This window comes from Gossypium hirsutum, chromosome A03, assembly GCF_007990345.1.
Source record: "Gossypium hirsutum isolate 1008001.06 chromosome A03, Gossypium_hirsutum_v2.1, whole genome shotgun sequence".
Lineage (NCBI taxonomy): Eukaryota > Viridiplantae > Streptophyta > Magnoliopsida > Malvales > Malvaceae > Gossypium > Gossypium hirsutum.
In genome coordinates, this window is record NC_053426.1 from 109,313,215 (window position 1) to 109,326,020 (window position 12,806).

A 12,806-nucleotide genomic window follows, 5' to 3' on the forward strand; every position below is an offset into this window, starting at 1 on the left:
TAGAACTTTTGTATATGTTTGGGTATGTTTAGGAATCATTTAACCACATGTGAAAATAATTTGAATAGTTAAATTTTTGTATTTTTGAGTAAAAGTCTCAAGATCTCATGAACATTTTATATGAGATTATGCATTTCCAAGTGCATGTCTCGAAATATGAGGTTTTAAAGCTCGAGACATAAAACATTCAAGCTTAAAGCTTAAAATTTGATATCAAGGTCTCAAGACATAAAGGTTAAGTCTCGAGACATGGTACTATTGTCTCGATACACGAAAATTTAAAATAAAAAATTTGAAATAGGAAAAACAGGCCTTAAGTCATGATTTCATTGTCTCGAGATATAACATTGTATTTTTTTAATATGAATTTGAATTTGTGGTTTGACTTTGTATTTCATTGTGAATTATCATATGTGGGTCCATTTGAGTTCATTTGACAGTTAAATCCTACTTAAATTGTGTCACTTTGTTTGAATTTGTTTTAATTCTAAATTTTGGTATTTCTACATAAAAATATGTTTATAATGTGACACTTTGCATCCGATCATCTTCTGAATCGGATGTAAGATGTTACACTATCCACGATAAACGAACTTTAAATTATCTTCAACAAACTAATAAAGCATAAGTAAAACGATATTGGAAGTGGCTAAGAAAAGAGAAAGGGGAAAGTTAAAATGGGTTATGTGTCTGGGAATTAAAATTTAAAGAAGCCGGTTGAGTCTTAGCTCAATTGATATGGATATTGTTGTCAATGTAAGAAGATGTGGGTTGAAGTGTGTTGAAGCGCATTATCCTCCTATATACGGGTTGGGGAGAGATTATGAATAGTTCTAAGTATTGTGTCAATAAGAACAAATATAACCAAAATCTATAATGAAATTGTCTTAAAAGAAATTAAAATAACTATAGGACGATATAGGGTGTTTTGTTTAAAAAATTAATTTTACCTAAAAAATGAAATTATCACATGTTTAAGAAAAAAAAAAGAGAATATGGCTAACCAGTGTTCAAATAGAATCGTTGATATGGAAATAATTTTACTAATATAACTTAACTATTAATAAAAAATGTGCGTTGATATATGACAAATTATTTGTAGTGTATGTTTATTTCAGTAAGTTCACTTAGTTTCCACTTGAAAAGTAAGAGGATTTAGACAAAAATATAAGCTCGAAAAGTGAGCTTGAACAAAAAGTAAGACCTGTTTTTTAAACAGGTCGAACCTTGAATAAGATTTCTTTAGCTCAAGCCCAACTTAAATTAGTTGTTTTGTTGCTCCTTAGTTGTCATTCCGCTGTTGTTTTGTTATCGTTTCGTTATTATATTATTACTATTTTGTTGTTATTATTTGAATATTGTATAACTCTTGTTTTATTGTTATTTTAATATTTTTAATGTATTTGATTAATTATATTTTTTAAATCTATTTTATATAAAATATAATTTAAAAAAATTGAATACACAGATCGAGTCAGTGGGTGAAGTTAAGCTCATTTTTTTGGTCAACGTAACCTTAAAAAACCAACTTAAAATTTTACATCCCTCAAACCTCAACCCCACCCGTTATCAGGTATACTCTAGACCCGTTACGCAAATTTTTGCATTAATATAGTTGCGCTTTAAGTTTAAGCGTAATATAAGAACAAATGAAATCAAAAGCTCTTTGCAAATGCAAAACCAACCATTATTTTCTCTTCCCTACTGTTTTCGTGGGGAAGAGAAAATAAGAGGAATTACCCAGATAATATATGTACTTTATTTAAACTAGATCGAAATAGAATAGATTAGATTGTCATAGTATTGTATAAAGGAGGAGATAGAAAGAAAGATGTTGTTTTTCTATTTGATCTCGTTGCCTTTAACAATGGGGATGGTGATTTTGACTTTGAAATATTTCTCGAGTCCAGACGTTCCTAATTATGTTCTTTTCACCGTTGGATATACTTGGTTTTGTTCTTTCTCCATTATCATCCTCGTCCCTGCCGATATTTGGACGGTACCTTTTTCTTTTTTTTTAGATTAACAACCTTAATTCCATCTTGCAGTTCTTCCCATCATACTTATATTTTCTTGGTTACCCTTATTTTGTTTTTATTTGATCAATGTTGGGTAGAAATTTAAAGCTGAATTTTATTTGATCAATACGAGTATATGATTGTAGGCATTTGCTTTTGCCTAGAAATTATGCACGTACTTTTATTGATTGTTTGCTTTTCTTCTCTTCATCATGCAGACAATATTTGGTAATTACAGTGGTGGGATATCTTTCTTTTGGAGCCTAACCTATTGGAGTACATTTTTGCTAACTTGGTAAATATACTATTATCAACAAAATATTTTCTCCCACGATAAGTTCCTTTGGGTAAACGTACTATAGAGGCTAGAAGTCATATTGCATTTTGTTTCCTCAACTAATTTGCTCATTTTTTTTTAGTAAAGGGAGCAAAATGAAATTTGGTCATTCCATATGCTTTCATGACCTTTTGTTTATCATGCTTGAGGTCTAGAGTAAATGTTTTAGAAGATTAATGCTTAATAGATGCATTGTATTCTCATTGATTTATATTAAATTATTTCCTAAACAGGGTTGTGGTGCCTACTATTCAGGGTTATGAAGATGCTGGAGATTACACTGTGGTAGAAAGATTGAAGACTAGTTTACATGAAAACTTGGTCTATTACCTATGTGTTGGTTCTATTGGACTTCTTGGACTCATTTTATTCATTATTTTCAGCAAAAATTGGCATGTGTCCCTTCTATTCTTACTGATTGCTCTTTTTTCTTTTGTGTTTTTTATTTATACTTTGTTCCTTATTTTGTTTGTGTAGACTGACCCTTTTCTTTTCTTCTGGGGGGAAGGAGCGGAGACATTCTTGGTTTTGCCATGGCTTGCTCAAATACTTTTGGACTTGTTACTGGTGCATTCCTCCTTGGCTTTGGTCTTAGTGAAATCCCAAAGGGCATTTGGAAGAATGTGGATTGGACTTTTCGCCATAAAGTTCTTTCACACAAAGTTGCAAAAATGGCTGTTAAACTTGATGATGCTCATCAAGAATTCTCTAGTGCTATTGTAGTAAGTAAATCACAATCAAGACTTGGTGGTATCATCTTTTTGCCTCTGCACAAACTAATGAAGGTGCAATTTATTTAGGTTGCTCAAGTGACATCGAATCAGATAACGAACCATGATCCACTAAGACCCTATATGAATATCATTGACAACATGTTATATCAAATGGTACTTCCCCACTTTGTCTATGAGGTTTGTTTAGTGTCAAAAATGGAGTTTCCAAGTAGTTCCCTCAAATACATTATATGTTCTATTTTGCCGTTAAAAGAAGATCCTTCCTTCAAACCTCAAGGTGGAAGGTTTGGGGAGAATGATATGGACTACAATACTGATAAAAAATCAATGGCGATGCTTAGACGCCGACTTAGGATAGCTAGAGAGGAATACTGTCGGTACCGAAGGTATAGACTATTTGTTGCTTGATTCTGTCTCATTGAAGTTAACTCTTAGAATTTTGCAGTGAATATTCAAGCTTTGTGTTGGAAGCTCTTGAACTGGAAGATACTGTCAGAAACTACGAACGCCGTAATATAACCGGATGGTGTGTACTTTGCACTCATACAAACCTTGCTTGCATATCAAGCTATATGCAGGACAGCATCGCTAAAAGTGTTTTTGTCCTCTGTTTTTTTAAGTTTGCCCAAGATTCATTTTAAGGTGTTGTAGGAAATTCGTTTCAAGTATCAAGCCCGAACGAACAGGCAAGCTAGGACCCTCTTTTGATATGATGGGTAAATTACTTTATCCTTAATGGTTCTTTGTTAAGTATCTGTTATGCATTTACCATTAACTCAGGTAATATTTTTTCCTTGCAGAGTTCATATGGCGTTGTGTTGTAAGAAAGCAACTAGAGAAACTCTTGGCAATAATTCTGGGATGCATATCAGCTGCAATTCTTTTAGCAGAAGCTACCATACTGCCCGCTGGTGTTGATTTATCTCTATTTTCCATTCTCATAAATTCGGTGGGAAAGCAGGAAATGCTTGTCCAGGTAAATTATATTTCCACAATTAGCCTATAGGACTTGGTGGTATCGATATCGAATGATCGTGTTGGTTTGCAGGTTGCTGCTTTCGTCCCTCTGTTGTATATGTGCATCTGCACCTATTTTTCCTTGTTCAAAATCGGAATGTTGATGTTCTATTCATTAACACCGAGACAAACAAGCTCAGTCAGCTTGCTTATGATATGCTCGTAATACTCCCTTTTGTCTTCCATCTTAAAGAGCTTCTACTTGTTCTCTCATTTTCTAGTATGTCTTACTCATAAATATCTCTATTAGGATGGTTGCACGATATGCTCCTCCGATTTCGTACAACTTTCTCAACCTTATCCGTATCCCTGATAATGGGAAAACAATCTTCGAGAAGGTTAGTCTATTGATATATACAAAAAATGTGGTTTGAGTTAGTCTCATGTAAACATCAACTTATATTGCAGAGAATGGGGAACATAGATGATGCTGTCCCTTTCTTTGGTAAAGGATTCAACAAAATCTATCCTCTCATTATGGTTATATACACATTGTTACATGTGACAAACTTCTTTGACCGTGTCATTGATTATTTCGGAAACTGGAGAATATTCAAGTTTCAAGATCAAGACGATGATGCAGATGGATTCGACTCATCAGGTCTAATTATCTTGCAGAAAGGTAATTTACTACACCTGGCTATATCAGCATTTGCTAAAATGTCATCTTCTTTGTTTTCTACAATCTACAAATTGTAAAATGTTCAGAACGGGCTTGGCTCGAGCGAGGACATAGAGTTGGTGAACATATTATTCCATTGGCAAGGAATTTCAGCAGCATGAATGTTGACATTGAACCCGGAAGCAACAACACGGTATGTCTGCTCTTGCATTTGAACTTTTCATTTTTTTTTATTGAGGTACCTGTGTCTGAAAATCATATTCGTATCCGATACATGTGCGGTACCAGCAGATGACTAGTGCAGTAATTGGAACGATGAGTCAACAATTTAAACCACTGAATGAAGAGGTTCAACATGTGACAAGCAGAGAAACTATCATTAAGAATCATTCTAGCACAAGAGAACACCAGAAAAAGCAAGCATCTAACACGACGTCAACACTAGAAGAATCAACTTCGTTCAAGAGTGTAATAAGACCGACATCCGAGAAATTATCCTTGAAATGGGAATCAATGATGTCCAGTCTTGTAAATTTCAAATCTATCCTAGAAGTGAAGAACTACCTCCCTTTACGTCAGACAGAAGAAAACACATTGTCCTCCGTCGCTTCCTCGTCTGAATCCCTTGATGATATTTTCCAGAGATTGAAACGACCGACTCTGGACCTTAGAGACTACGGTGCTGACAATGATTGTATGTTTTGAACTGGAAAGCAGAAACTTTGGTCAGTCTAGATGGTGAATATAACCATTTTTGGAAGTGAATCAGAAGATGACTTCATTTCTCACCGAGGTCTGAAGCATGCATGTGCTTCTGTGGTAAGCAACACTGAAATGTTTTTACCAAAGCCACACAATTTTTGCTACAACTCACTTCGGAGTAGGGGAAGAAACAAAAACACAGTCGAAAAACACCAGATAAATCTGAGGGATACTGTACACTAAGGTTGATTATTGACTAAGAAAGTTTGCTTCCTTGTTACTACAGATGGTTTGTTGTATTATGAAGTTCTCTCTTTACTGTAAAATGAAAGGCATTCTCATTTTTTATCCCTTTTCCTTATTTTCACCCTCAACCCTGAATCTGTCTCAGTCCATATATGGACCTGCTTTAATGTACATGTACCAGGACAATTGTCTTTGGTGCAACAAATCCAAAAGGACACTATGATCTTGATACTTCAATTTACAGAACCAGTTTCTCATCTTCCTTAAATGTTTCTCTTATTTATAAATATACTTACTGTTCTTAACCTTAACTGAACCTAGTTGTTTCTGTCGATATGGCACTCTCTGGTTCCTTCTAAGCAGGTTTGGTATTGTCCTAGTCCGCTCGGCTGCAAAGAACCCTGACAGGGATGCAGTTGTGTCATAACGCACATAATATAAAATGCAGCAAGAACAATGGTTATTAGAAGCATATTAAAACTTCGATAGCCTGCTTTATGGCTTTCCATTGATCATTACACACCTGAAAACATTACACAGATTTCCAACTAAAGTAAGGAAGAACCATGGGAACCATACAAAAAAATATTGTCAAATCTAGTTTCACAAGCTTGTCAATAGATGCTTCTTTGCATTATGAATCCAGGGCTTAACTCGGTTTATGCAGTCATCTCTTAAAAGTGGCATCCAGCGGATTTAGAGTTTGAATCTCAACATTTGCATACACTTCCATTTTCTTCAAGTAGTGGTCTCCTTTGTACACAAAACAAAATATGCTTTGCACTACCAAATACACAATTTTGGATGCAGCAATTCCTGTTTCAGATATGATTCTCATCCTTTGGGAAGAACCCAGCCTGATTTGAAGCAAAAGACAAGAGTGAGCAGAAAACCAATTGCAGCTCCACTACCAAAGTTCCAATCCGAAATCTTCATTCTTTTTCCGGGGGACACAAGTGGAGAAATCTATTTTGTTTGGCATGGTGCCAGTAGTCTAGGACAAGAGCCTCGTTCCCTTCAAAGCTTGCTTCAGGAATGTCATGAATTGACCTTCTGAAGGTGTCTTCCCGTAAAGCCTATTGTATGATACATTAAACACAGACAAAAAGCTGAGATGTACCAGAGAATGAGGTATATCACCAGAGAAATTGTTAGGAGACAAATCCAATACTTCCAAGCTTGTCATCCCTGATATACTATCTAGAATGCTTCTTGAAAGGTTGTTCTCTTCCAAACTCAAAACATGAAGGTTCTTCAACTTCCCAAAGCTTGGCCAGATTGGTCCTGTAAACTTGTTATCACTTAAACCAATAGTCGGCGGGAAGCTCCATACATCATTGTATGCCAAGCGCGGCTTACCTTGCTCTTTACTTTTTACCAGTGAGATGCATTTTGTTATCTCTCCGGAAAAGGAATTGTTAGATAAGTCCAAGTAAAAGAGATATTCGAACTTGCCCATCCAAGAAGGAATGGAACCTTCCAACGAATTCCATGACAGATCCAGCAATTGCAACATCTTAGAACTACTCAACCAAATTGGAAGAGAACCTCTCTTGTGACAAAATGTAGAAGTGCCTTAGCAGATTCACGTTGCTAGGCATTTCTTCCTGGTAAAAGTCCAAACCAAGGACCAATTTAGTTCCAAATTTTTTTGTGTGAAAGATGAAGCTTTTTCAAGCTCGGGCAAGAGGATAGACTACCAGGTACTGGTCCCTGAAAATTGTTAGAACCAAGACGAAGCGAGGTGACTCAGATCATTGCAGAACAATTTATTCTGATGGGACCGTCCAGACTGTTGTTGTGCAGATGAATCCTCAAAAGTGAAGCAGAATTCACCAAAGTCAATACATGACTTCAAATTTTTTTTTTATTATTCATAATCAAATAACATTATTTTTCTACCAAAATCTTTAAAAAACAAATTATGTTATATAAAAATAAATGAATCTCTTTCTACCTATTAAAATCCAAAAATCCTTAATCCATTTATTTTCTTCTATCACTCGTTACTTTTCTCTCAAAATTTACTTTTAGGTTTGTTTACATTAGTAAAGGCTTAAAACTCAAGCAAGAAAGAACTATGGGAATACCAGAGGAGTTGCATAAAAAAATATTTTCTCAAGCTTGTTAGACATGCTTGTTTACATTATGAACCCAAGGATTAACTCAATTGGTACATGCAGTCACCTTTAAAAAAATGACATTCGGTATAACAAATCTCAGCATCTGCATACCCTTCCTTTAGGAATAACCCAGCCTGATTTGAAGCAAAAGAAGACACAGAGAAGAAAACCAATTGCTGCTCCAATTCCAAAGTTCCAATCCATAATCTTCATCTTTTTACCAGGGGACACAACTGGATGAATCTGTTTTCTTTGACATGGTGCGACTAGTCTAGGACAGAGAGCCTGGTTCCCATCAAAGCTTGAATCAGGGAATGTCATGAATTGACCTCCTGAAGGTGTATCCCCGTAAAGCCTATTGTATGATACATTGAATACAGACAAAAAGCTGAGATGTACCAGAGAATAAGGTATTTCACCGGAGAGATTGTTACAAGATAAATCTAATACTTCCAAGCTTGTCATCCCTGAGATACTGTCTGGAATGCTTCCTGAAAGGTTGTTCTCTTCCAAATTCAATACATGAAGGTTCTTCAAGTTCCCAAAGCTTGGCCAGATTGGTCCAGTAAACTTGTTATGACTTAAATCAATAGTCGGTGGGAAGTTGCATATATTGTCATATACCAAGCGTGGCCTACCTTGCTCTTTGCTTTTTATGAGAGAGATGTGTTCACATGATTCTTTCAGTAGAGCAGTTTTGTGGACAAGGTTTTCTAGTCCAGTTAAACTTTCCGGTATCTCCCCGGAAAAGGAATTGTTAGACAAGTCCAAGTAAAAGAGATATTCGAACTTGCCTATCCGAGAAGGAAGGGAACCTCCCAATGAATTCCATGACAGATCCAGCAATTGCAACATTTTAGAACTACTCAACCAAATTGGAAGAGAACCTCTCAGGTGATAAAATGGAATATAAGTGCCGTAAGACTCGTGAATTGCAGATTCACATTGCTAGGCATTTCTTCCTGGTAAAAGTTCAAACCAAGGTCCAATATAGTCAAATTTTTGCAGTGTTGTAGTATATCCAGTGCTGTGGATATATTATTGATGCTGGTGTTTCCGAGCGAGAGGAATTCCAGTGCATGCAGATTTCTAAACTCAAATGGAACTACACCACCGAGTTTGTTGCGTGCAAGATGCAGAACTGTCAAGCTCTGGCAAGAGGATAGACTAGCAGGAACTGGCCCCTGGAAATTGTTAGAACCGAGATGAAGTGAGGTGACTTGGGCCATTGCAGAACAATTTATTCTGATTGGACCGTCAAGACTGTTGTTGTGCAGATCGATCCTCAAAAGTGGAGCCGAATTCACCAAAGAAGCAGGCAATAATCCAGTTAATCTATTTGAGCTGGCAGAGAAGGATTCTAGCTTTCTCAGTCTCCCAAAAACGTCTGGAAGACTTCCACTAAAGTCATTCAAGGAGATATTCAATTCAACAAGGTTAGAAAGGTTCCCAATTCCGTCCGTAACTCAGTGGCCCCGAAAACTGATTTTGTTGAAGGTGCAGAACTCGGAATGTTGTAGCCGGAACAAATTCTCAGGGAAAGTTCCTGACAGACCATTTCCATTAAGGAAAACATACTGCAATGAAGTACAATTCTCCAAATATATCGAACCTTCTCCGAAGAAGTTACGTGCAAGATCAAGATATTGGATATGAGATGAACTTGTGCAGAATTGCATGCTGATGAAGCTAGAGAAATAATTCTTTGAGAGATCCAAGTACTTAATTGATGGTAAATGAATTGCAGAAGGAAGTGGACCGACGAGATAATTGTTACTCAAGTCAAGGACTTCTAGGTTCCGAAAACGAAACAAGTTGGCAGGAATTTTACCATGGAGAGAATTAAGCGAGAGGTTCAGGATTCTGAATTGCTCCAATCCCACCAAACTCTCACATATAGTGCCTGTAAGTCTTTTGTTCCCAAGCTCTAACCCGACCACTCTTCCATATATAACAGAGGAATTGTCACAAGTGATGCCTGTAAATGAGCAGCAGTTGGAGCTGCTCCAGTTCCACCCGCCAATATCCTGTTCTAAACATTTGGTGAAACCTTTGAGGGCCGTTAAGTCATTCATATGGCATGCTGGTTCTTGAGATGCCTGTATCATCTGCTGAAGCATGACAGCCAACAAAATGAAAACCAAAGACATAGTTGGGACGCCCATGAAGGAGCTATTATTGTTTTTTTTACTGTGTCCTGATGAAGGTATGGTATCTATTATTATTTAGTTAATGTTGATACAGGGCTTAACAATATAAAAGTATAGAGGAAAGAGAATGACTGCTGAGGAGGTTGATTCACCAGTCGAGACCAAGAGTTGGAGATTATGGAGAATAACTATGAAGAGAGTTTGAATGTTGAGGGCTGGAAGAATGTTAACAGAGTTTAGGCTTACTGTTCTTGAAGGGTTCCCACTTCATTATGGAATCGTAAAAGAGATATCTTTGATAGGACAAGGATATCTACGATAGGATAAATCTTTTTATTCATGTTTCCAATTAAAATTAAACCATCTATTGTCCGGTTAGTCTACTAAGAGGGTGATCTCACATGTGACCACCGGACTTCCTTGTGGTAAATTTACTGTTTAAGCGTCTTCTAAGCTTGCCACATGTTTGTCATGGATGGGGCTACAACTCTGACCTTGCATTGACTGAATCAACTTATGTTTTCCTTTATTTTTTGGGGGCTTTCCCACGTAATGTTTTGAGGAGGCAAAGCTCCATGACTTTTTCAGAGCTCGGACGATCCATCGCTGTTGCTTCTTTATTACAAATGTAACATGTACAGGATGATGTTGATGATGATGATGTTACCCTGGAGCAATATATTGCTATATTGATGTGGTTTTCAAGTCAACTGCCAAGCATAAAACGTTAGCTCTTGAAAAGTCTAAATAAGGTTAGAGGATGAGATTCCAAAGATGAAATCAGGTTGCAGTGACACGCAAAGCAGAAGTTTCAAGTAGGCTTCATAGCATTACTCTAATTGACTATTTCAAAATTTAATATATATATATTTTTAGTACATTATTCACTATTTTAAATTTTTTTCTAATTTCACGTTTAACTTATACTCACTAAATTAATAATATTTCCTACTCATTTGTCGGATTTAGTAATCTCAAATCACTGTTCCGACATCACTAAAAATTAGGCTGTTACAAGAAATTTGTGTTTGAAAGCTCAAAAACAGAAGCAAATCTTATAAACAAATTGAGAGAACAAATTGGCAACTCTCATTCCTTGAATAGTTCAAATTACATATACATAAGTAGAAGGATTAGATTGAAAGAAAACAACGCTTGCTTGTGCAAGTGTCTAAGCTGTAAAATCAGCTAAATGTCAACCTAAAACTAGTACTAAAAAACAGCTAATTCCATAATTAAACCTTAGCTGAACAAGAAGAAATGATTACATCCAAACTAACAAAAGTCAACTACAACAAAAAATCCATCAATCGAATTACATTCTGGACAAAAGCATGCTGCTGATTCTTTTGCTTGGTCACTTGCATGCTGGTGCATGGCTGCATGTTGGTTTGCATGCTGCTGTAGTTGCCACCTTTGAACACAAGCTCACGATAGATCGAATTTTGATATATTTTAGACTGGAACGAACTTCAATATATAAACAACATAATTCACCCCTTGAAGAGTAAAAAGAAATGTATCTGACTGAGCATTGTGAAAGCCATGAGATGGAAGAAAATAGTGAAAGTTACAAGATAGAAGCAAAAGTTCCAGGCAGTGGCTGTTAAGGTAAATATATTACCTCTTCTTATAAAGTTGCTAAATTAGAAGCATATTAGAACTTTAATAGCCTGCTTTACAGGTTTTCATTGATCAATAAACTCCTTGAAACATTAGTAAAGACTTAAAACTAAGCAAGAAAGAACCATGGGAATTGCAGAGGAGTTGCAGAAAAAAGATTTTCAAATCTAGTTTCTCAAGCTTGTCTATAAATATGCTTGTTTGCATTATTAGCCCGAGGCTTATCTCAATTGGTACATGCAATCACCCTTAAAAAATGGCATCCTGCAGATATTACAGTTCAAATCTCAGTATCTGCATATCCTTCCTTTAGGAAAAACCCAGCCTAATTTGAAGCAAAAGAAGACAGTGAGAAGAAAACCAGTTGCAGCTCTGTTGGAGCTAAGTGCAACAAATAGCAAGGTTCAACAATAAGCTTGCCAAGCAAGAATCGAGACTTGCGGCAGAAACAAAGAAGAAAAATGAAATAAATTTTAAGCAAAGCTAAAATAGAGAGTATATGGATGAAATCTTGATTGAATTCATTCATTTTTTTTTAAAATGGCATAAAGCCTATTTATACAAGCTTACAACTTGACAACTTAGTTGGAATACAACTAAGTTTCATCATTACATCCACTTAAAATAAATCACCACCTACTACCACTAACAAACTTAGTTGGAATACAACTAAGTTTCATCATTACATCCACTTAAAATAAATCACCACCTACTACCACTAACAAACTTAGTTGGAATACAACTAAGTTACATCATTACATCCAAATAATAATAATAATAATAATAATAATAAAACATGTGATTGCTACATGCTAACCATTGCTTCAATACTCCTCCTTGGTTTGCATGGAGCAAACACCTAGCTTCCTTTTTAGACATTCGAACCTTGTAACATTAAGGGCTTTAGTCAAAATGTCTGCAAGTTGATCCTCAGAATTACAATGGATCAGCTTCACTTCCTGAGCTTGCTCCATTTCTCGAACAACATGCAACTTGATGCTGAAATGCTTTGTTCTTCCATGGAACACTGGATTTTTAGCAATTGCAACTGAAGATTGGTTGTCACAGAAGATCTCAGTAGCTTCCTTTTGATGCACTTTCAAATCAGCTAAGATTTTCCTTAGCCAAATGGCTTGGTTGACAGCACTTGCAGCTGCCACATATTCTGCTTCAGCAGTAGATTGAGCCACGAGACTTTGCTTCTTCGAGCTCCAGCAAAACATGGCTGAACCAA

General features: G+C 36.1%; 3 protein-coding genes across 3 annotated transcripts; 1 reads left to right on the forward strand and 2 right to left on the reverse strand.

The window, feature by feature from the left end:
- Positions 1-1,662: 1,662 nt before the first annotated feature.
- On the forward strand, positions 1,663-5,929 carry LOC107887434 (LMBR1 domain-containing protein 2 homolog A). Its single transcript, XM_041101862.1, has 15 exons — positions 1,663-1,999; positions 2,237-2,313; positions 2,589-2,747; positions 2,864-3,077; positions 3,156-3,242; positions 3,291-3,297; positions 3,343-3,475; positions 3,535-3,615; positions 3,741-3,805; positions 3,890-4,065; positions 4,138-4,268; positions 4,357-4,444; positions 4,515-4,728; positions 4,815-4,921; positions 5,017-5,929. The coding sequence occupies exons 1-15, from the start codon at positions 1,832-1,834 to the stop codon at positions 5,431-5,433; spliced, it is 2,124 nt and encodes a 707-aa protein (XP_040957796.1). The 5' UTR covers positions 1,663-1,831; the 3' UTR covers positions 5,434-5,929.
- A 1,966-nt stretch (positions 5,930-7,895) lies between these two features.
- LOC121221416 (phytosulfokine receptor 1) lies at positions 7,896-8,654 on the reverse strand. The gene has a single exon (XM_041101863.1). The coding sequence runs from the start codon at positions 8,652-8,654 to the stop codon at positions 7,896-7,898; it is 759 nt and encodes a 252-aa protein (XP_040957797.1).
- A 35-nt stretch (positions 8,655-8,689) lies between these two features.
- Positions 8,690-9,949, reverse strand: LOC121218422 (phytosulfokine receptor 1-like). Its single transcript, XM_041095604.1, has 2 exons — positions 9,306-9,949; positions 8,690-9,200 (listed from the first exon to the last, which is right to left on the reverse strand). Exons 1-2 carry the CDS (start codon positions 9,947-9,949, stop codon positions 8,690-8,692), a joined length of 1,155 nt encoding a protein of 384 aa, XP_040951538.1.
- Between the last annotated feature and the right edge of the window lie 2,857 nt (positions 9,950-12,806).

Coding starts and splice junctions, on each gene's coding strand:
- LOC107887434 (XM_041101862.1), top strand. CDS start 1,832: ATGTTGTTTTTCTATTTGATCTCGTTGCCTTTAACAATGGGGATGGTG. Junction 3,476..3,534: donor GAATACTGTCGGTACCGAAG/GTATAGACTATT, acceptor AGAATTTTGCAG/TGAATATTCAAGCTTTGTGT. Junction 4,066..4,137: donor AGCAGGAAATGCTTGTCCAG/GTAAATTATATT, acceptor GTTGGTTTGCAG/GTTGCTGCTTTCGTCCCTCT.
- LOC121221416 (XM_041101863.1), bottom strand. CDS start 8,654: ATGTTGCAATTGCTGGATCTGTCATGGAATTCATTGGGAGGTTCCCTT.
- LOC121218422 (XM_041095604.1), bottom strand. CDS start 9,949: ATGTCTTTGGTTTTCATTTTGTTGGCTGTCATGCTTCAGCAGATGATA. Junction 9,201..9,305: donor TTCCGGCTACAACATTCCGA/GTTCTGCACCTT, acceptor GAATGACTTTAG/TGGAAGTCTTCCAGACGTTT.